This window comes from Hyposmocoma kahamanoa, unplaced genomic scaffold (genome assembly GCF_003589595.1).
Source record: "Hyposmocoma kahamanoa isolate Upper Pololo Valley unplaced genomic scaffold, ASM358959v1 87, whole genome shotgun sequence".
NCBI classification, from domain to species: Eukaryota; Metazoa; Arthropoda; class Insecta; order Lepidoptera; family Cosmopterigidae; genus Hyposmocoma; species Hyposmocoma kahamanoa.
The window spans coordinates 12,057,532-12,082,638 of NW_020654422.1; the positions used below are offsets into that span (position 1 = coordinate 12,057,532).

Genomic DNA, 25,107 nt, shown 5'->3' on the forward strand with positions numbered 1-25,107 from the left:
TAGAAAGATTGGTTTCTACAATTGTTTTAGAACTTTTACTAAATGACTAACACATTTTAAACATTTTACAGACGGTGCATACTCAATTCACACACACGTAAATTCTTAATATTTAACCTTTGCGAATGTAGTACTACTATCATTTCTATTTCGCATCTAAAGACGCATTTAAACACCTTGCTGTGTACACGAGTCAACACAGTTATCAATATGTAATCAGCTTGAGTCAATCAGAAAAAACTTTATGTCCATGCAATAAGGGCGAAAAAGATGTAGCGCAGATCGCTTCTGCTTGGATCACAGATACTAAACGATAGTATAATAGCACATAATACATGTAAATCATCAAATCATCAACTATGGCAATTCCTGCCTGTTCGGCTCGTAAATACCTGCACTTCGCTCGGAACGTAGGGTTGTTACATTATTATCTATATTGTACCTTTAGATTGTAAACGTAATTTGAAAAATTTAGGTGTTCTGCACAATATGAACTTCGCGCGTTTACTCCCGTTTCCAAGTGTTAGCACAATGCAACGCGAAAGTTTAAAAGTATACGGAGGTATGGAGTTCCCATAATTGCCTAAAACTACACAAAGCTTTTTTCGGTCGTACTACATGGACACAAAGCATTTTCGTGTCAAAAAGTGTGATGACTACCAACCTGACGTCAACTCAATAAACTCGCCTTCGTCGCAAAAATAAACCACCGTATTCGTTAGTCGTATTTGTTTATATTCGTTATGAATAATAAATTTGAATGTGAAAAAGAAATTGCGACGAATTCATTGTACCTTCTACTTACACTGTGGACTGTCGTTATAAAGCGGATGTAAAAGCAATGAAATTCAGGTCTAAAAGTCTGACAATTTTTGTACGAATTGTATTTGTTTATTGATTGCTCAATTTCCTTATCGCGTCTCATTTAATTAGGTATACCTTTACAATTTTGCACTAATATAATTATAACCGATTTATGTAGGGGAAATACTTTAACCTTTACTTTCTACATTAGGTAAAGATCATTGCTTTTAATTCATTAGGACATTTCGTTAGTAAACAATATGTATAGATTTGTTAGGGCGTGTTTTTGTCGTGTGCCGGCTTATGTCTGTTTGTCAGTTTGCAGTAATTTTCAAGCCATGGGACTAGCCTTTATATCCTAATTTGGATTTGGTTTGAAACGTTGGTGGATGACATACGTAAGATTCTAGAAATTTTAATTCAATAAGATTTTGGAAAATTTAATAAGGTCGCAGCGTTCCGGGCCCTTATCCCTCTCTGGAACAACTTTAGTTCTTTCTTGGACCTGATTACATGTTTGGAGTTCGTCAAGAATGAATCTTCAAATATTTGTAGCTCGGCCTCTTTACAAGTGATGAGGTCTTTTATCAAAAATTTGATACATTTCATTTATAGCTTCTGTGCTGATTTAGAAATTAAGTAACCGATCTGCATCTATTGACCTAGGTCTTGAATTTGAACAAAGTTAGTTTATTATCATATAAACTTATGGTTAATAAATACACGTTACCTTCAGTTTTTATTACGACATGGTTTAGTTATATCAACAGACTGATTGGTATTTCAAAACACTAGCTATGGAACTGTATTGAAAACCCTAACTCAAATATTTAAAATATAGGACATCACTGTGATAGGAAGGAAAGGAAATCAGCTTACTAAGAGCAATGCCACACGAGCGCTGCGTCGTCGAAACGCTATTATTCCAACGCACAGAGTATACGTACATGAGCAATGCGTTGTCGTAACGTCGCTTACTTAGGTACGCACCGCAGCATCTCTCCCCGCTTCCTCTCCTGGCCCCTTGTCAGAACGCCGACGCAACGCACGTGTGGCATCACTCTTACGGTATTGTGGTGTTTTCTTTTGATGCATGGTACACGAGGCTGCCGTACCAACTGCGACGTCACTGGACTAATTGTGATAGCAATGTTGGTTGCGCAACCACGTATGACAACTCTTTGTTACATGTACCAAATGTTTGTGTACACGATGGCTCTAGTCGTTGTGTAGAGTCAGATACTTCTTGCTCCTAATGAACTTCGATGATGTGATGAGACCACGTGCTTCGCGCGAATCCCACTCTGTTTTCTTTTTTCTTTCCTTGTTAATTGCTCGCAGAAAACCGAATAGGCCCAGGCGCTCCATAGGGGTTACCAATGTTATCTCGAAAATTACAAGAACAATAAATGTTTTGAATAATTTCATCGTCCACAGCCTGATTTCACCCACTGCTGGGTATAGGCCTCCCGAAGTTAATATATATAAAATACGATTTTCTACATTTTTCGAAATAGTTTAGTGCCCTAATTTTTAGGGAAAAATTTTTAGGGAATGTTTATTTTGTATTTAAGTATCCAAACCAAGTTTTAACGCGTTAAAAAACTAGAATACCCCATTTCTCTTCTTATATATATATACATAGGGGTAGTTTAAAAAAATATTGTTTCAGTCTTTTAATGTTGCATTATAGAATATTTAAACTAAGTTTTACCTTTGTAAGTTCAAGAAGTTCGGTTTGTCATACTAACGCTTACCCTTTTTCACCCTTTGAGGAGTTGAGATGCAAAAAAATCCGTTACACTAAATAATAACAACATACCGTAAAGACTAGTTTATACTGTAAGCACCATTGAAGCGCTCCAGACCTTACGAGTTTACATAAATATATAGATAGACAAAGATGAAACTTGATGAGTATGTAATAAAAATAGTGCACAATCCATGTTAAAGCGCCATCTGACGATTTTCAACTGTCTGAATTTTTGCGCGCCAGCTGGAAAACGATAGTACTTCTTCTTCTTAGTACTCGTATGATACTACTAATCCAACCATATTCCGTATTAGTTTAGCACTTCGTCAACAGATGTCGCTGTAATAGATTTCTACTAATACGCACGTATTCTGTTAATAATATTAACATATTTTTTGTTTTGATCATAACGAAATGTAAAATGTATCTAATTAAATTCTCAAGTCTTTGAAACAATATTCAATGTTCCCTCAGTGGCAAAAAGTTTGCAATAAAAATGGAAGGACTAGTCTTCGTTTTTGCAATAAAGTGGGGCGTTGAATGACAAGGTTCGGGTTTAAGAAAATTTCTTTTTCTACGTTTCTACATTCTATGCCTTACTTTCACAAACTCGTATCTTATAAAGAGTGATTATTCAAGAGATGGCAAAACTTTCTATTTATATCGTGTTCTTAGGTTTTCGCGATTGTTACACATAGGAAATGAAACTATTTTTCCGGATTAAATTTTTTTAATTTTTAAAGTTTTTTCAAACAAACCGACGTTTCGAGCCCTTTACAGGTATGGTTACGGTTGACTGAGGTGATACAGTCATCAACCAGTTATGTCTAATATTAATAAGTAATTATTATAATCATTAAAAATTAATAATAGATGCACGCCTGAGGACTCTTCCGATCTTGTCTGTAACACCTCTCACGTAAGGTGAAATGGCAGGTGTTCGCTCGAATGTTGGTGGTTTCATACGGCGCCTGCGGCATTGGGAATCTTCAACTTATTCGCATGTAGGACTTGCGTTATATGCTGATCTTGCCAGATGCCAGATGATTACTGTCGCAGACACCATGTACTCTCTGAAATAAAGATTTGCCCACGGTATCTAACTGGCTAGGATGGTGATGGGAATTACCATTGAGGTACCTACCTTTCTTTCGAAATACAGTATGGCATATGGTGTAATTAGGATTTTTTTTAATTAAAACATCTAAGAAAGCTAAAGTACCACAATTCTCTTGTTCCATAGTAAATTGGATCTTAGTACTAAAAGAATTAAGACGATCCAAGAAAGAAGGTATGCTATTTTTAAGTAATATTGTGAAAGTATCATCAACGTACCGTTTGAAAATCTTTGGCCTAGCTGGGGCCATGGGTAAAACTCGCTCCTCGAAGTCTTCCATGACAATATCGGCAACAACGGGAAATACCGGAGTGCCCATCGCTATACCGTCGATTTGTTGGTAGAATTCATTATTCAATATCATTATTCCTTTCAATTTATTTTAAATGTCTTATCAAGGGTGTTAATTTGGATGCATTACTTTAAGAATAGTTAAAAGCCAGTGTGTGAATATGAAGGAAATGTGATGTGAAATCAGACTGCAAAATTTATTTATACAATCCACAGACATCTATCTAGATTTATCTGTGATACAATCCATTTTTTGCATTTCAGTAACTTTGTTCTTTAGGATACGAATTTGAGAAAGTAAGGCGACGATATGTAAGACATATTTATGCTTCATATCACAAGAAGCAATAATTTTACTTACTGCGTTTTTTGTGTGGCTGAAGAAAAGCAGCCCTCGTACGTAATGTGATATTTTTGCTATTTTTATGCGCCAAAGGCAACGGTCAAAGATATTATAGGTAGATTATACCTTTACTTTATTTATATATATTTTAGAATTAAAATAAAGGTATGATCACAGGACATCATATAAAATTATATCTAGTAATTCTGTTTTCCGTGTTTACTCAAAAGTTCACATTAATGGAGGTACAAGGTTTACGAATTCAACCGACATTCTATTTTATCTTAAATAACAGATGGAAGGAATTGAGTTGATTGGTCGATTTAATACAGTAAACGCGTATTGTCTCATACAAACACAAGAGGAACTAACTACAGTACAATTTCTCCTTTAATTACTCCTTTCGTATATTATGATATGAGTATTTAAAAGTAAATTTAAAAAAATACTCGTACATATTTTAAATAAGTAATTATTTGTAAGGTATGTAATATTTTAATATTTACTATAAAAATATATTCGGAACAATAGCAAAGTAACAACAAAGACGAGTCGAATAAACATTTTAGTTCTGCAATTTTATATTTTTGTTGTATATTTGTTTCTAAAGGGCGGACGGAACCCCACCAATAGCATTCCCCTGTAATGAATATTTGACATTCCAACGTATGCACCGCCGAACATTCGAGATCCTTTGAAGCTTTATAATGTTCGGCTCAAAGTACGTACCTACCTGCTTAGCGCACAATCGATGTCGCATAATCATGTAATGCTTTTGTAGGAGGTAATCCTTTACTTTCTTCATAAATAAAATATTCATATAATGAAGAAATATTCAATAGATGTTCATTAATTTCATTTGTTTTCACTGTCGTCGTATAAAAGCATACATAGTTATCGTTGTATAAAAGTAAAATTTCTGAAAGACTTTTCCATTGCATTCGTGAAAAGTGATTTTACCATTTAATTGTTTCAACAAACGTAAAGCGAAATCAAATTTATGTCTGTAACTGTCCGAGTTACCCACGGCTTCACGTGGTATACGTAGTAAAAATATCGCTACAAATGGCTTCGTCATTTGACGGTGGACAAAGACAATGTATATCGTAGGGAATGGCTACAAAAAGTTTAAAACGTATAGTATCATACCTCGACATTATTTTGTTTAAAAATAAAATAAATGTTTTTTCTAGGAGTAACAATACGTAAAAATACCAAATTGAGATTTCCAGCCAAAATCTGAAAGATTCGTTGTTCGTGAGTCGTAGTAACAAACAACTGAGCATGATAATTACAGAGATAACAGAATTTTAATGGAAATCCCACTAGGCACCTAATTAATTGGTGGACTTGACTTCAACAAAGGATACGTGTCTAGTCCATAGGTTCGGCAGATTTCTCAGTAAGTGCTGCTAATGAAGCCTGGCTGCTGGCTACTGGTTTGTCCGCTTGGTGGCTGGTTTCACTAATATGGGTGTGATCAGATTCAACTGATTTCAGTTGACTAGTAATGTCTTGATTGGTGGTACTTGCGTCGTGGAGCTGTGTCAAATCTTCCGCATCGTCAATTTTTTGCAACAAGCTACCATCCGAAAATTCAGATTCCAGTTTCTTTTTGTTTACCAACTCCATTTGATACCTTCAACATTGCGTCATTAGATGTAATATATTTATACGATTTACTGAAAACTCTACGACAATTTTTTTTTTATATTTAGAATTTATGCATTAGCCTATTCGATAGATTTCGTCCTTATGATTAAATACAGTAATTATAGATTCAGGCGTTACTTTGGGGAAATCCATAGCAATAAAAATGGAATGATAAATTAATTTTCTAGTCGGCGAACCCAGTGCAGGTGAAATAGTGCAAAATAGCAGCACTCATGTTCAATACTTTTTTCATGCATCTGTACAGCTGCAGCATGAAAAAAATACTACACTATAACTGCCTCCGTGGCCGAACGGTTACCATGCGGGACTGCCACTCAGAGGTCACAGGTTCGATTCCCGCGCCGGGAGAAATATTTGCATGGCCTACATTTATTTCTCTCGTGAGTTTGGGTGTAATTTGTGGTTGTCTAAGTGTGTGTCCATGGCGCCCGCGACGCAGTTTTCCATGTGCGGGGTACATATATTGTGTGCGTTATTATATTATTATATTTTCTACATTACTTTCAATTATAGTGAACTCCCTACCGAGATACTATACGAGAAAGGCACCATAACTTAGCGTGCACAGGAACCTTCTCAGTTCAGTTTAATGAGTTTTACCATTTACTTACAAATAAATGGACGACGGGTCTAATACAAAAACCACGAAAAAAATGTCCCAAGTCAACCTATTTAAACGTAGTGACATGTAAAGAATATGAAAAAGCTAAAACATTGAATTTAAATTGTAATGTCATCGCAGTACTATCTAATTTTGCTTGCTTCGCTGTCAGTCGAACAAACGAAGACTAAAGCGTGAATGACGCTCTGTATACGATTTTAACGCCCTATAAGTTCGGACACTTTTTAGCGCGGACCCGACGTCCATATAATTGTAAGTCAATGGGTTTTACCATGGTTTTAACCCAATTAAAAATTAACAAATAATAAGTATTTTAGATATTTATTATTTTGTTGTGTGCCAGATGTCATATACCCGCTCACGCGATTCATGCGTCTCTGGAAGCATACCACACCTAGGTGCCGGTGATGATTTTATACCGATTTATCGGATATCGAAGTTATAACAGGTAAAAGAACTAATACTAATTGCTATTTCGGTAACTACTCTAGCAAACCATAAAGTTTTTAATGCCTGGGTCTGTCATTTAAAAAAAATAAACAACTTCAAAAATACGTCACGACAATCGTGTGTGTTATTGTTTGGGCTGGTGATGTCGGTGTTTATTTATTGAAAACATACCGTAAGTTGCGTTTTTTAAGTATACCCTGAATATAAATGTTTATAAACTATACTTTAAGGAGTAATTTCATGGTAAACGTTAGAACCACTCAAACAGAATATTATCATATTTACCCAAGTACAACAAAAATTTCATTAGTGCTTTTTAAGTGCAGGATTTGCGGTGTATTACTGCATTTTATTTAAGATGTTTTGTTGTAGTACGGAGGGTATTTATTTAGCAATGCAGAATAATAATTTTTATTTATAAAAACTTGTATTCAAACTGAATCCTTTTCTTATTTGCGAAACCAAATAGCCGCCATTTTGCGGTAGGATGAGCGCATCGCGTGAGCGGCTATGTTCTTCATATAAAATCTTTGTTTTGGGGGTACAAAAGGAAGTAGGACAGTGATATAATACTTATTTTGTTGTAGCAGTAGAGATCCTTGTGAAAGAGTTCGTCCAGGGAAGTACTGCCACTTTACCTATTTCTGCCGCCAAACAGTAATGTGAGCATTACTGCGTTCCGATTTCAAAGGCTAAGGGTGCTGGTGAAATTACAGGCACATGGGAGTTGTCAATTTATGTCTCAGGGTGACGAGCACAGTGGCTGTGCCCCTGAGACTTTGCGGTTAAAAGCTCTGAGTGGCACTGCAACTGTCATGGATAGGCGTGTCGTTTACCATCAGGTGCAAGACTTGTTCGTCCCATCATTTGATGTTATAAAAAAGGCTATTATGCATGATAGGTTAAATCATTGGATTTGCAGAGTAGCAAATAAATTTACTTCCATTTATGATAAAACAAATAAAAAGTACGCAAACCCTGTTACAATATATCTTTTCCTTTTCGACATTGGGTTATTGACTATGATAGTAGGTGGAACAGCCCAAAAAGAGATAGGTTTGCAAGGTCCGATAACTACCTATACTCCGTAAGATTTAGTGACACATCTCAATGTTCATGAACAAGTGATGGGAAACGATCGGTGAATCGAGAATCGATGTCAAAATATATTGACTAAACTATGACTTAAATTTTAATCAGTGTTATATTATGGTAATAACTAAAATCAATCCGAATTAATGAGGTCCGCTCCACGAATAATGTCTTATGCGAAATAAACAATGTTTATAGTATACAGAAGGTCGTCGAATGGTTTACATGTGCGCATAACAAAACCCAAATTATGAAAGGCCGCAAAATACATATGCTAATATAAGTATTTTTTGTCCAATAGTACCCAAAAAATTCTGTACTCGCTCTATGCTATCTATCGCTATATCTTTAAAATTATAATATAAAAAGATAATACAATGGCATTTCTTTATGTTTGCAGTGACATTATTGTATTACATACAATTACATAAACAAATAAATTGTCTAAGTTATCTTGTATTAATTTGCAGTTTGTGTGTGATCCCACAGAACGAGATAATTTTTTATCATATGCATATAAAAGGTAGAAGGAATTTCTGAAATATGAATTGATTTCATTGTATAAGCAAAGGTATAAGCATTATAGAAGAGTGGCTGGCGAATGTAAGTGTCAAACAAATTTTAAATGCCTTTATTTACGATATTTAAGAAGGAAATTGGCGTATAATTTTCAATGGAGGTCCTTAACCCATGCATGAGTTTAACATGGTTGGCCTATTTTCATTTTGTGGAAAAGACTTGTGACTCTAACCATTTCTTGTAAAACCAAAGTAATTGGACTTGCTTGACTATCAGCATACATTTTTAAAATAGCATGTTGAGGCTATGGCCAACATTTGCATCTCTCATGAGTTTGGGTGTAATTTGTGATTGTCTATGTGTGTGTCCATGGCAACCGCGATACATGGTTTCACTCGTGGGGTCATAGCCATATGTGTGCGTTAAAAAGTAAAAAAAAATGGTTGATGATGAAAATAACATAACGTATTATTTATGAAAATAATCCAGTCCGATCGAAGAGATTTTTCTTTGTGTTTGTTCGATCTTTATATCAATAAAATAACAAGGCAATGGAGTATTTTTACAAAAAATATAAAAAAATATATATACAAAAATTAATTATGGTAGTAAAAACTTCATGATATTCAAATAAATATAACACAACGTATCTCAAAATAATACGAGTAACATTTTAAAAATTACCATTAAACAACTTACATCAAAATTTAAAAATAAAGTTAATCGAATCTATATTTTCGACGTGTCCCATCACATTTTTTTCCGTCAGATGTAACTCATCGTGTGAATTGAGAAAATGAACATTAATTATGCCGTATTGCAATTAAATGTTAAAGTGATTAATGAATGATTTGTGGATGTCAATGATCTTATGTGAAGGGGTTGTAATCTATATATGTGAAATATTATTGATTTGTATAATTTGTAGGACGCTGTTACAAATTTATGTCACTGTGATTTTGGCGAGCCGTCATTCCAATCGATGTCAATTTTACAGAGCATAAAAATTAATCATTCTCAAAAAGTCATGAAATTGTATTCACAGTTAATGTTTTGTTGAAATGATGTCATTAAAATCTGAACTTAAGAAAAATTCTCTTTGGCAACAAGGAATACTTAATTTTTAGATATCAGTCCTGCAGCCATTTTTTTATGTACACTATTTGTTTTCTTCGTGTATTATCGATAGCATACACTTAGAATGCTCGCCATCGTGGTGAAAAGATATGCCAACCGGCGCAAGGTACTTGCCGCTAACAGTTGCTCAGGGCGGGTCAGACGGACGTATGATACGCCGTGCTGAGAGACTCATATCGTTGGGGATGTACCCTAAAAGCAACCGCGTGACGATTTGTACTAACCGTAAGATATCCAAAGGTGAGCGATGGTGTTTAGCGCAAGGACAGGGAACACGATCGTGGTGCTTTCTATTTATCCACCAACCTATTCCTGAGAGCTTCCATTCGATGATTTTCACCTTTGCCACAGCACACGTTCGACCCTCTTTGAGCATATTGAAATATGATGCCATTAATTCTTGTCCTGTAATAATAATAAATAATGATTCCACTTTTTTATGATACTATATGACGGGACGAACATGTCATGCACCTGCTGGTATGCAACACGCCTGTCCATAGCAGTTGCAGTGCCACTAAGAGCCTTAACTCGCAAAAAGCTCAGGGAGACTGCCACTGCGTCTGTCATCCTGAGCCTTAAGTTAACAAGTCCCATGTGTCTGTAATTTCACGAGCACCCTTACCCTTCAAAACCGGAACCCAGGAATGCTCACATCACTGCTTGGTGAAAAAATTAGGCAAAGTGGCAGTACATCCCTAGACGAACTCTTTACAGGGAGCTCTACCGCTTTAAATTCACTAATATGAATCCACGCCTTCATTTCGGCTGTTATTTAAACTCGTCCTTTTACAAGTTGTTCACGCCCTGAGAATCAATAAGCCTCAATTTATATAAAAATAATTATATATATATAATTGCATATATAAATATAATTCAATTACAAAAGTTCGTTTCCATTCCGTTCCGCCGCAATATAAATTGAGGCTTAGAGTTTTAAAACCCAATACCTAAGTATAATAATATGTTAAATTTGAAAATAGATATCGGCTACGGTTTTTTAAACTCTAATAAAATGTAGTTCCTGAAAATACAACGTTAGCAATCATTATTTTCATAAATCAATCGATTGATTGTTTACAGGTTGCAATTTATTGTGGGAATTAAACTATTTTTGACAATATTTATTTTATTCAATATCAATGTTTTTACTACCATGATACTCCTACATTATTTGTGAAAATAATTCGCTAGTTTGTTATTATTTATTATTAATACAAAAATCGAACAAACACAAATTAAATATTCCTTCGATCGGATTGGACTATATTTCTTGGACTATATTTCATCATGTACGAAATAACAAACGTTTTGCAAATTAATTGTAATATATTCATTATTGTTATTTTTAAAGTAAAAAAAATTAACGAACGTAACACTTAGCTGCTTATAAAAATTGTTTATTCATTATTTACTCTCCTCAATAAATTATATAGCACCAGAACAGTCTTGTTTATATTTTGAGATTTGGTAGTTGACTTAAGTGGGTGATAGACGTACGAGTAAATACGCGTACTTGTGGCTCGACGACCTTTTTCACTCATGTGTCACCTTTCTTTTTTTTTTTTGACTGGGGAGAAATCTTTATGGATACCCCTGAGCCCAGGGAGACTCAAGGGTTATGTGGGGACTCTCCCTCCAGACTGGAGGGCCTACCCCACTAAAACCCCCCCGGGTTTCCCTCTCGCCGGTTGAGTCGGCGCCGTGGGATCAGTGAGCATTCACCACGACGCCGCCCGGCACTCATGTGTCACCCTAAGTACGCGAATTTTAAAACTGCCGCGCAAGTCCATCAGCGATCAAACATGTTTGAAATCTTGCTCGTAGCCCGCCTCGGCTCGCATGTCTGTCAGCGTCGCGAGTCACGAGCCGCCATTTTGTTTAAAATGAAATAGCTTCTCTCATGCAGGTATCTTGTTTAGCTATTATAGGTGTAACTAAGTGCAAGAGTTCTTTGTACAACGACTCGGGCATTCTTAAATAATTACGAAAGTCTTCCTCTTCTTCACGTAACTCTCTTACTAAATTTACATGTGATAAACGTTCTCTTTTCGTAAGCCAGTTCTTCACCCACACTCGCCGATTTTGTCTTCTTTTTTTAGTTTTCAAAATGTGATATGATGTTATTCCCAAATAACATAAGACCTCCTCCGTGGACGACATCGCGTAACATTATAAGCTAATCTGCCGTGTGTCGCCGACGTCGAGCTGAGTGAGAATGCAAACTTTAAAACCGCGATTTTTAACCTCGTACGTCTATCACCCACTTCAGTCGACGGCTTAACGGTGGCCGCTTAACGGTGGCCATCGTTAGTTGTACACTGCGCAACTAAGTGAGCGTGCCTACAGCTTCGGTACCTATCCGGGCCTATTTTCCAGAGGGTGATGTACGTGTACCCGGGGCAGCTCACCCAAGGCACTAACTAGCCTTTTGAGAACCGGATGAAGTCCGTGCAAAAGGGCTGATCTGGGGCCAAGACCTGACTGAGAAGGTCCCTGTGCGGGCTTGCTCGCATAGGTTATAGTGCCCTTCCCGTATAGCCAAAAGGTTAGATATGGGAGCTGTCTGCACAGCTAGACGAGAACAATGAATTGGTAAAGAATTCTCAGAGATCTGGACAAAATAGCCCTCAATATATTTGATAACGAAAATTTCCTTGACACTCGCGCTGAACCTTATGCTCCAGACAATAACGATTCCGATTTTGACTGGACGTCTCCTGAAAACTTCACAAGAGATAGATCACTTTACATAGTACACGTGCGTGACTCCGAAATATCAAGAATTATTGTACTATTTTCACGAAAAAATAAAATAAAAAAGTCATTTTGAACATAAATAGAAATTTCTTCATAAATTTTGTAACAACAAAAACAAAAAAACTTAATTTTTAACTAATGTAACCTTTGTAGGTATCAGTCAGTCTATCACACGGTCGGCACCTACAATGGTTTTGTATTTTTAATTCTCATTGTAGGTACCGACTGTGTTATGGGATGACTGATACTGACAAAGGTTACTTTAGGTAAAATAATAATAATAACAATTTTTATGTTGTATTTTTTTCATTTGTAAGAGGATACATTCATTACGGTAACTTTTTTCAGTTTGATTTTTGTTTAGAAGCAGAACACGCTATGTGAACTAGATTTTTTTTGTTTTGTTATTATAAATATCGCTAAAAGTAAGAAATTGATCTCATTATGTAAACAGCCTTGATCTCTAATTACCAAACTTTTAATATTAGAACATACTGTTATTAAAAATTGATCAGTTTTATTTTTATGGCATCTTAAGGGGGCATTTATTCGACACGAATTTCATCGCGCGCCACCGCGTGGCGACCGCGCAGTAGATTTCTCGAGAAGAATTTAAATGATGTTGCTTAGTAAATAGAATTCAGATTCGTCATTATTGGACATGAAGGCATAGTAACTGAGCGGTCGCCGCGCGGCGGCCGCGCAAAATCTTTCTCCTAGTGTAACTGGGCGCTAAATGTTATACATACTGCATTTTGACACAAAATCACTTCTCTTGTAAAATTATAAAAATGGCGGTTAAAGTGTAATGCTTCTCAGGTACGGAATTACTTTATGACTAAACGAGTGCCTGACCTGCAGATACGGCCATCATCAATCTCGACTGTTCAGCTTCCTCGTAAAATATCTCCGTTCGATCTTCACTTTCATAAAGTTGCTTTATGGGTACAGTTGCTGATAAATCGATTGCTACATCAAACCTACTTCTTTTATCATCGCCCTGAAATTGAAAACGTATTAATATATACAGCAGCAAGTAAGTAGAGTTTTAAAAATAGATTTTGATATAATTAATTATTTTTACATATGTTTTTATATATAATTATTGATACAAAGATACGACTTCTAACAATCCGTGACAGACGCTATGCCAACTAAGCCATAGAACGAACCAGCAGACCTCACGAATTTATTTTTCTGTGCTTGTTGTCGGATTTTTGTGTTTAGTTTTTCAACGACTTTTTAGCCGTAGCGCCATCTATGACAAATCTATGAAAGTATTTCGTTACCCAGTGAGATAAGAAAGTGGAGTGATTTTACAAAAATAAATTTATTTAAATTTTTAATTTAAATATGATTAAACAAAAATATCAATTCAATGCAAATTTAATAATAGATTTTGATGTGAATGCACATCGAAATCTATTATTAAATTTGCATTTATAATATTTGATGATCGCGAAATAGTATACAAAATTTCGCGTTATCCATCTCGTTTTGCAAACATATAATGATGCGTGTTAAAACAAGACAAAACATAAATCATAAATTAATACACCAACAGTATGTTCTGACTACACAATAACAGAGTATATATAATATGATTATAACAATTACTAAGGTTATCATATATAATTTTAAAAATAAAAAAATACTAGGGTGCATGATTCAAAGATCGTTGCCTTTCCACAAGGTAAAGTACTACATAACTTAGCATCAATATTTTCAACAACTCGAGTGTATTTTTTTACTTAATTTGTTTTTCTTTTTAGTAATATAATAATTATAAATAATAAGCGGAAGACCCCTGGGCCAAAGCAAAATTAAATGCATTGTGCAACAAATAGCGACTTTGCCAGGGGCTTTACGTTAATCCCCCAACTATGGATAAATATCATTGACAAACACTCAATATTATCGGCCTGCCTAGCTCATTCCCAATAGGTATAGACTGTCACGTCTGTCTACAGTACTACGATACTGATACTCTTTGACAAAATTCAATACTAAAACAAAACACTATCACTATTGTTGCTTGGAATATGTAGTTGCTGTGGATTTCTTGTCTATAGATTGAAGTAGTTGCAATAGACTTACAAATTGTGTTATTCATAAGGTTTCTGACTATAATTTTAAACTTATTAACGTAAGTAGCACTGTATCAGCCGTTGAAAACACAATTGAAGTTGATGAATTGTAAGAAAATCCATATTAGAAAGGATCTACGCAAAACTGAAATAATTGACACGTGGTTCACGAAGCAAAAAAGTTTAGGAATGTCTTATGTAAAATAGTCAGCTGTGATAAACAGACCGACACCGAAGTGATTCCTAAGTAATCCGGTTTTTCGTATGCGGTCACGACACTAAAAACACGTCAATTATAATGTGTGATAATTGTTAACTACATAATATATTAAAACTACGTACTGAATAATAACGAATTCCCATGAAGCAGGTGAATGCTTCTGCAAGATGCTGAGTCCCCAGTTCTGGTTTCTCGCGCCTCAGATGTAGTTCCCCTAGAAGGTGCAAGGCTCGACCCAGATGCCTGGACAACCCGGCATCCATCGCCAACTGTCCCATCTCCGTGAGAAGTTGAGCTGCTTTCTCATGATCTCCCAGTCTGAAGATTTGCAAACATAAATCATATTTGTTCGAAAATAAATTTCGAAAAGGAAGAAGTGGTGGCAGGGTGCATGGCAGTAGCTACGGCTCTTGATTGTCCTACGACAGTATGTAAACACACGTGAGGCGCACTATAAGTGTCCGGAATTAATAAGAAAAAACATACTCTAAATGGTCCGAAATTAATTTATTGTTTCGCAAAATATTCTCCCTTAGCGATAACGCACTTTTTCATACGAATGAATCAATTTTAAAAACATTTATGCCACTCCTCCGTGACAATCTCTGAATTATATTTTTCATACTCTTCGATAGCCTCTTCAGGTGATGAAAATCGTTGACCGCGTAACTGGTTCTTAATTTTTGGAAATAAATAAAAGTCACGGGTTCCAGGTCGGGACTGTACACGGGATGGCTCATAAGGTCAACCTTATTCACCTTCAAAAAATAATTTGTCTGTCTGGCCGTGTGAGAACTGGCATTATCGTGGTGCAAGATGATACGGCGTTTACGGTTATTTTTACGGAGTTTGTCAATAACTTCCGGCAAACAAACAGTCGTGTACCAATCACTATTCATGGTATAACGATTCTCTAAAGCAACAGTAGCCACGTGTCCAGTTTTATTAAAAAGAAGCAATCATCCGCTTAGAGGCACTTTGCACGCACGCCACTTTGGTTGGTTTCGGCTCATCTCGAAAGACCCATACGCTCGATTGCTGTTTTGTTTTGGGATCGTAACTATAAATCCATATTTCGTCACCTGTTACTACGTCCCACACCTAATTTGACGCCCCTTCGTTGAATCTGGTAAGCATGGCATTGCAACAAGTGACGCGATCCGTTTTTGAGCCTCAGTCAAATTGTGTGGGATCCACCGAGAGCACAGCTTTTTCACACCCAAATGTTTGTGTAGTAATGATTGTATTTGACTCATGCCTACGCCTAAAGATGCCCGAATCTCATGATATGTCACATGCCCTGTCTGTTTTGATCATACGGCGCACAGCATCTATGTTTTTGTTGTTCACAGCAATGGATGGGCGACCATCACGAAATTCGTCACTGAGATTCACACGACCGCGTTTGAATTCTGCAAACCAGATATAAATAGTCGTCTTGCATGGTGCTTCATCACCAAAAGCAGTTTGAAGCCGAGCAAAGCTCCGCTGAGCTGATAACTCTTAAACTCCAAGAAAATCATACTACTAAAATGTTCACGAGTTAAATCCGAGGTGATGTAGACAACCAATTTCTAAAATGACGCCACAATGTAAAAACAAGTCAGATGAAACAAACTGTATTCTACAGCCAAAGAGTTCCATTTTCAAATGTTGTCATTACTTTTTAAAAATTGTTTATGTAAGTGGCCAGTTCCGGAAACATATAGTGCGCCCTATGTAATCTCATACATTTCGAGCTTATATTAGTTTTATCATCCTACATAGATGTCCCCCTTATTATTTTCCATACTCTTGAATAGTTTCCGGCCAATTTACTAAATTATATATTTTGAATTTAAGATATTTTTGAGCGTTAGCTGAATGAAGTTGTCTTGGGTGACAAAGAACGTCACGTACCATTGTACGAGTCCTCCAATGGAGAAATCCCGCCCAAGAACCGATCATGTATAATGGACAATGACTGTGATAAATAGATGGATATTTCAATTCACTGTACACATCTTTGCAAAATCATCATCTTCTTTTTACAAGTTTCCTAAATATACTTAAGGTCCTTAAGTATATCTAGGAAATACCTCCTGTTCAAATATTTCCTATTCAATCAAACACATCAAACTCGCTATTGAAAATAATTCTAGAAAGTAGTTTGTTAACAATAAAAATAGCTAAGCATTATACATAAATTAAATACTTTCATTGTCATTACAGTATTCAACTACAACTTTGAATGTTAATTATCAATTTTCTGTAATTGATAATTAAATTTAAATTTAAATTAATGAATTAATGCAAATTAAATTCTTTTACGTAGTTCTGTTTACTAAAGTGATTCGACTTAATTTCAAGCAACAACCAATTATAATACCTATCACTGCAGAAATCGACTTCGATTCTGTAAACAGACTTCTATAACAGTGATAATAAATATATATTTCTAAATTATATATTTACCAGGTAAACTCTATAAACATGAAATCTGGGTGCTTCTCTCTTTATTCTCCTTCTTTGGTCTCTATAAACCGAAATCTAAATAAATAGGCACTAGAAGCCGCGTTCGGTGACATTATCGCCGCACAGCTGACGCTTACGCCACCAATGCGCGAGCTGACATGCAGTTTATTGATCAAACTTTCGGAAATGAAACAGAAACAGAAGTGAAAAAATGGTGCTTTACAGCATCTAATTGCGGAAACTCTTCCACAAGCTGTAATTACACTAATAAGGGAATTAAATACACTTCACTGGTAAGTTTGTTTTAAAGCACAAACATGCTGTTTTTATTAAAATAAAATTATCACTTATGATAATTAATTAGTTTATCCTATTGCCGACAATGTGAAACTACCATTGCTGCTTTAGGCTCTCAAATATCTATAGTGTTACAAACCGCATGGAGCATAATATTACGTCATCTACGAAATCGCAATTTTTGCGAATATTGCAGTTGTGAGCTAGTGATGTAACTACCTATATACTTTTTGTTTTGATAAATTATCGAGATAAATGTTTTGTGTGCAACAAGTTGTGTATTTATATTATCTACTATTGATTGTAGGCACAAAAAAAAATTATATCGGTAAAACGTTTTAGAAAGCTGATAAATATAAATAAGTGTCAACGTTGAAGTGAATTACATCATTTACTTTTATACATATTTTAATACAATGGAGTGGGAAATGTACAACGCAAATATTTTTTGTTTTTACTTTCCCCAAACGTGTCGATGTTGATTAGTAGAATTTGTTCAGTACATTTTAGTGAAGATGCTTTAACCCTACAATAAAAAGTAAATATTTTATTATACTTATCTACATTTGGATTGATAAATATAAACATGATGAGATAAGTGTTTTCATTATCCACCAAGCCTCATCCCTAACGTCCATGAACATCCCTAACGGCCATGAAAAACGAAACGTCATTTTACAGAAGTGGTCAGTTTACGATCAAGCACTTGCTGTATCAGAACAAAATGGCGACATCCGTTTTTTGAACAAATAAGCGTTGTTTACATTTCTAGTACCTATTTATTTAAATTTCTTTGGTTCTATGGCATGAACGGCAATTCATATAAAAATGCTTCAGCATTGCTGCAGCATCAGTTTCCCTTTGAGTTTTGTGGTTTTAGACAACGTTGGAGGCGTCTTATATCCGAAAATCGATCAAGCGTTAAGAACAATCGTTGTGATGAATGGATGGATATTCCAGAGCACTACTATACCTTTGCATAACGGCGGCAAGATGCATCCTCGTCTCACACATTCCCTGGACATACTTAATTTCCTCGTTCATATTCATAGCTCTTTCAAAGGTCTTTAGTGCGTTGTTCAGGTTGTTCATCATCAGTTGACAGACCCCTACTTCGATTATTGCTTCGGCTGTCTTTGGTAAATCCATGGCTACAAAGGGAAAACTGTAGGTACTTGATTACTTTAAAGTGAGTTGCATTGTCTTTTTATCATTTAAAATCTAAGCATTTGATCGCATTTGAGCTAAAAATATGAATAGAATTGTAAAGAATTTAGATTTTTGCACGGTGTAACAAAATGTTCAGCCAGGTGGCGGTGTAAACGACAAAACAAAATAACAAGTAAAATAAATAACTAGATTTGCGAAAAAAAATTTCGAAAAACAAACTCTTCAAAAACAATATGACCTATGAACTTATTTGTTAAAGTTTTATTATCAGTAGGTACTCACTACGATATGGTTGTTGTACGACATGGTATAGTATGCATAATTGTCCGTGGCCCACACAGGAGAATCAACCAGGTGGTATACGGGCAAAAAGCGGCATATTGTATGTCAATATGGTCGGACTTTAACGTGACATCGTGTTGTATACATGTATAGTGTAGTTGGATAGCGTATTGCCTCCTTAATTATATTAGTGCATTGCAATTAGCATTCGTTCTTTCACTAATAACCATAATTCTTCGAGAATGCATTCAGTAAGGAACCATAGTCTTAACGACTTTTGCCTATTCACCAGCGCGAGCGAGAAACATTTAATTGATAGAAAATTAATAATGTTTATTAAATAACAGTAAGTTAAATATAAAACAGGGCCGTCTAAAAATGACACAAACCCATGATTTCCAATCACAATAAAAATCTTTATTTACTATTCATGGTAATTTATATTTAGATATAATTTCGTAAATTGAGTTTCTTTACCAACAAATTCATAACTGCGATAAATTTTACTGGGAACAGTAAACACGACAGGGCACAATTTGCACGAAAAGCGCCATAGAAGCGCGAGATATTTCTTTTCTCTACGTCCCTTCTCGAGCAACTCACGCGAGCCGCTACCTGTTGTAGTGCTACAGCCTGCAGAACAACCTTTTGACATGAAGCCGATGCGACAGCGCAATACAATGCTTTTAGAAGCTAAAACAAAATGCTAAAGCTCCAAAACGTGATCACTAATGCTAATAATAATATTATGTCTCTTGAGATTTTCAAAAATCTTGTCGTCTGAGGGTCGTGTTCCAGAACTCTACTTAATGCTCAAGTCAGGATCTAAGTATGACTTCAAGCACTGGAAATACGACCCTAATGGCAGGGACTTGAGTATGATTTCGAGTGCTTTAAACCATACTCAAATTCTGACTTGAGCATTGAGTAGAGTTCATGAATACGACCCTAAGTTTCATATTTGTAAAACAAATTTTGATTTCTATTAAGCAGAAATAGCGAACTAAGCAAGTTTTTCGCATTTACAAAACGAACTTTGGCTAAATTTAAGCAAGAAATCAAATTAAACTTTCAGTTTACTTTTTAAACTATGGTATAATCTTAGGTTCATTTTGTAAACACAAAAAACATGCTTAGCTCGCCGTTTTTCCTTAGTTTTGTACATTCCGATCTAAGACAATGCGATCCCTATATTATACAAGACGGAATGTCCTCCTTTAGTACACTAGTTGGCAACCCTACTCGGTATCTCGCTTTCCAAATGCGGTGATTATAATATTATTCATTTTATATTATGTTCGCACGAATTAGATAGATAAACACTTTATTCACTGATATAACACAAATACAGATTTAGCATAAAAGAAAAAACAAAACATGATTGTCATAGCAGTGAAACGGCGCTGACTCAGCATATGCCAAAGTTTCCTAAGGCGCTGGTTTTCAGTCAGAACCAACGAGAGGGATTAAGTTATTAGAAAGCAAAAATATAACGACTATGAGTAAAGTTATACATTGACAATAATAATATACATAGTAAAGTGTAAATAGTGCATCTAAAATAACTTGTTTGACATATAAGTGCATGAGCAAATGTGAATATAATTATAGCTGTAGGTGTAAGTTATGACTGTAAAGAGGATTTAATGTTGTGTAATGTAATTAGTATTATAATATAATTATACACATAATAAGAATAGATCAAAGCAACAACAAAATTCGATTCTAGACAGACTACGTTAAAGAATAAAAACACACTACACTACACAGATTTTTGAAGTGAGAGTAGGTGTTGCCGGTACAGTGCTTTGAATTTGGGTTTGGATGTCTCGTTGCGTATAGGTGGTGGAATATTATTCCAGCACTTTGAGGCCGAGTATTTGAAACTACCTCAGCAAATGTGATTAAGAGAAATGAATTAACATCACAAGTAAGATAACAAAAGCTTCTAAAAAGCTATCTAATTTATAAAGCTACAAAAATGGCATACCATCATTAGCTCTTCTTTCGGCTAGTCGAGCCAATCTCTCAGCTTTACCAGGATCATCCTTTCTGAATTGTCTAGCTTTACTGAGCAAAACTCTAAAACGAAGCAAGCCAGTCTAAGTTCCTAGATACTAAATTCAAACATTATACATTAGTACACCACATTATCGTCAACCCATTTATACGTCCCACTGCTGGATACGGGTCTCCTCTCAGGCGACGGTTTAGGCCATAGTCCGCCACCGTCGCCCAGTGCGGGTTGGGAACTTCACGCGTTTTCCGAGGATTATGAACCTTCTTCGACGTGCAGGTTTCATCACGATGTTTTCCTTCACCGAAAAGATCATGGTAACTTTAAATTAAATTTCTGACATAAATTCCGAGAAATTCAGACAAGTGCGAGCCCGGATTTGAACCCACAGCCTCTGCTTGAGAGTCGGTAGGTCAAAGCATTAGGCTATCACGGCTTTCTGACGTACGCGGGGTCAATCACGCTTAATCTGTGCGTGTTGAGATTTTACCTCAAAAGTTGCAAAGCACAAACTCCAAATAATGTATCTGGGGGTACTTCTTTGCCATCGGACTCGGGTTCGTGCAATAACCATGTCTGGAAACCACACAAGAAAGAATAGGTAAGTGATTGCTTAATTATACACGACCGTCACGCCTATCCATCAATGTTGTAAGTTGAAACCTCCACTTACAACGCCCAATATACCTACCTTCTTTCGCTCCCAATCGCAATTACGATTATATGAATGAATACACTTACTGTTTGATTTTATTAATTTAAACTATAAAAATGTCTCGTAAAAGTTAGAATAATACTGAGGAAAAAATCCTATGGAGTTTCAAACTGTAAATCAAATCGTGTCAGAATTATTACACTGACTCAATTTTGCTTAATCCAGCCAATAATAGTTTTAATTCAGCTAATAAGTTTTATAATGGAACGGAAGAAGATATTTTATAGACTTTGCTCTGTCGCACTGCAGTTGCACTGCTTCCACCAAACTGCTACGCTTGTATTGACATAGAGGTATATATAATATTACCAACTCTTTTTAGGTGTATGTATACCTTTCCAATAGACGAATCTCTAACTTCTGTTAAAACTTGGAAGGCTTCATCCGGATCAGCTCCTGGAACTAACGATTCTTTATGTTTTATTACAAGCTTAGGTTTTTTTGATACCAAATGAGGGGACGAATAAGTCACATGCCTGGTAGTGAGTAACACGCTTGTCCATAGCCGTTGCAGTGCCACTCAGAGCTTTGAATCAAAAAGGTCTGAGGGGCACTGACATTGTGCCCATCACCGTGAGACATAAGTTGACAAGTTCCATGTGACTGTAATTTCACCAGCACCCATACTCTTCAAAACCGGTAATACAGTAATGCTCACACTGTGCTCACATAACTGCTTGGAGGCAGTAATTGGTAGGTAGCAGTACCTCCCTGGACGAACACTTTCACAAGGAACTCTACTGATACTAAACATTATGTTCCATTATTAACATTAACTTTGTTCGCCTCAGTGGTCGAGGGGCTTGCACACTGGTTTTCATGGTGTTGCTATCTCTGAGGTCCTGGGTTTGGGGTACCGTCGTTGTTTCCGCTTTTTATAACACAAACACTTTAGTTACTTACTTTGAGGTCAGAGAAACGTATGTAATGTTGTCTAATATTAATCAATTGTTTATGTGTTTGAAAATCAAAGGCGTTCGAAACTGCTCAAACCACGCATTTTATAAAAACTTGAATTATGGACTAATTCTTAGGCCATAATTCAAGTCGAAACTTGGCCCCAGTATAAGAAAACGTTACATTCACCACATAGTCGCTCTACAGAAACAGTACCTATGTATCACACCTTCGCACATATTATTAGTTCTACTTACATTTATCTAGAAGGAATTTGGCATAGTAATATTTGCAAACACCCTTTAATCTGCCACCGTCCAAAAGATACTGACTACCTACTGCAATTGAAGCCAGTAACAGTTTTTCTGCGAGCCATAGGATACCTTTGCCCTTCTCCGCAAATTCAAGACCGAGTTGTAGAAAAATTAAGCATTCCTGTTTCTTGTGTTCTGGAAAATCAAGTCGTAAATTAGTTTTTATACTACTTACCTTCAAAATTTCTAGTGAAAGTATACCTATCCAAAATATAATTATCAGCGTAGAGGTAAATATAATTTTTTCATAATTTTTTTAACAAAAGCTCTGTCGAACCTACCCTTTTCCCGCTCTTTCTCAGCAGCCACTAATTTATCACAAATTATCTCCAAGAAATCCTCTTTTTTTCTTAGATCTACTACTATGCCAATATCGTCTTCAGCAACAAGCTGTGCATTATCATATAACAGATTTTGCAGATAATTCGATGATTCGACAAACCCAGACTCTTTTAGCTCCAAAACTAAACATTGATATAGAGGCATTTTGCATCTAAAACAGATCGTTATAATGTTATTTTTAAACGAATTCAAATTGCCACAATACCTTAAACGTTTTGATACTTATTGACGGTAATTGATAATCGGATATGCAATACCATGTCAACCAACATGTTCATAGTTTTGCAAAAATGGCACCTAAAGATTTTTTTGTTGTTTTTGATAGTTTGCTCTAAAATTTATTTGCAAAATGAAAACTTTTGCTTTCAATAACAACAATTCATCATTCCTGAGATGACAACAGAGGAAGTTTTCATTTTACAAGTGAATTTCAGAACAAAAAAGTTTAGGTACCATTTTCGCAAAACTATGATCATGTTCATCAGGAGGTTGCTTATTACTGAAAATTAACGAAATCAAATAGAGATTGATGTATTATATGAAATCGGCATAGTCATCTGAAAATAACAAGGTAAGTTGTCAACCTGAAGAAATAGCTAATTAGAATTTAGTGCTGTATTTCTGCTGTTATTTTTAGTCTGTATGATATTAGAACCTTTGACTACAACATACATTAAGTAATTAATTATTATATTATATATTTAAAAACCAATGTCAATCAGATTGTTAATATCAAAAATGTTTCTGACTGTACCTATTATCGAGTTCTTAGGTTTTCGCGATTGTTACACATAGGAAATGAAACTATTTTTTCCGGATTTATATCGCGTATATTTGTTTTTTCTTGATTGACAGTCAACCGTGACCATGGGACCTGTAAAGGGCCCGAAACGACGGTTTGTTTGAAAAAACAAATATACGCGATTTAAATCCGGAAAAATAGTTTCATTTCCTATGTACCTATTATGTTTCATAGAAGTAGACGTATTATTCAATTTATAACATAAATTGACCTTGCCATGCCAGGACCACCGCTCTTAACTGAGTTACAGACAGAGTCAGCAGATCTTACGAACACTATGCGTTACAAGTGTTAAAAACAGGTGCCACTGGCGGCAAAAACACCGTTTAAGTTCAATACAAAGATCTGTGACAAGCGCATAGAGAAATTCGAGTTCGAGTTCTGTTGACTCCGTCTTCTGTAACTCAGTTATTTAAGGGGGTGGCCCCGACACGGCAACAGACACCGCCAGACCCAGCCAGATCAAGGAATTTTTCTTTACGTTGTCCGATCTTCTAATAACAAAATAGTTGAGTATTTTCACAACAAATGTATGAATCAAGGCAAAACATCATGATATTTAAAAATTCCATACAAAATGATCTTACCTTCGTACTCCTTTGGCATCTAAGGTGTCAATGTTGAACATTAGTTTGTTGCGCATGTTCTCAATGCTTTGCTTAGTCATACAAGCATGGAGTTTCGGCAGCTTTCGCCGCTCCAACACAGGTCCTGGTGACTCTGACATTATTGCTTTACGCGGTTTTGTTAAGAATTATTGAGATCACACAACTGTATCTCGTGTACAAGTAGTTGACGTAGTAGTTAAAAGTAATAAATATCTTCAAATAATACTCTTCGTTATAGTAACTTGTAAATTGATAATTACAATGATTACACACATCAAAGTTGACATTAGCTGAATGAGTTTATTTTTACTGCCAATCAATTTTTAACAAAATAGTTTCA

The 25,107-nt window shown here is 35.6% G+C and overlaps 1 protein-coding gene across 1 annotated transcript; it reads right to left on the reverse strand.

Moving 5' to 3' along the window:
• Positions 1-4,841: 4,841 nt before the first annotated feature.
• LOC113235374 lies at positions 4,842-24,886 on the reverse strand. The gene is made up of 11 exons (XM_026471052.1): positions 24,747-24,886; positions 23,297-23,508; positions 22,959-23,150; positions 22,139-22,206; positions 21,580-21,665; positions 21,063-21,154; positions 18,594-18,771; positions 14,992-15,187; positions 13,418-13,562; positions 10,027-10,207; positions 4,842-5,947 (listed from the first exon to the last, which is right to left on the reverse strand). Exons 1-11 carry the CDS (start codon positions 24,884-24,886, stop codon positions 5,683-5,685), a joined length of 1,755 nt encoding a protein of 584 aa, XP_026326837.1. The 3' UTR covers positions 4,842-5,682.
• Positions 24,887-25,107: the final 221 nt, after the last annotated feature.

Bases quoted from the DNA above. Each gene is read 5' to 3' on its own strand.
- LOC113235374 (XM_026471052.1), bottom strand. From the start codon at position 24,886: ATGTCAGAGTCACCAGGACCTGTGTTGGAGCGGCGAAAGCTGCCGAAA. The intron at 21,666-22,138 runs GTATACATACAC...TGTGGTTTCCAG, and splicing joins GAGATTCGTCTATTGGAAAG to ACATGGTTATTGCACGAACC. The intron at 5,948-10,026 runs GTTAGTACAAAT...GCAATGTTGAAG, and splicing joins TCACCTTTGGATATCTTACG to GTATCAAATGGAGTTGGTAA.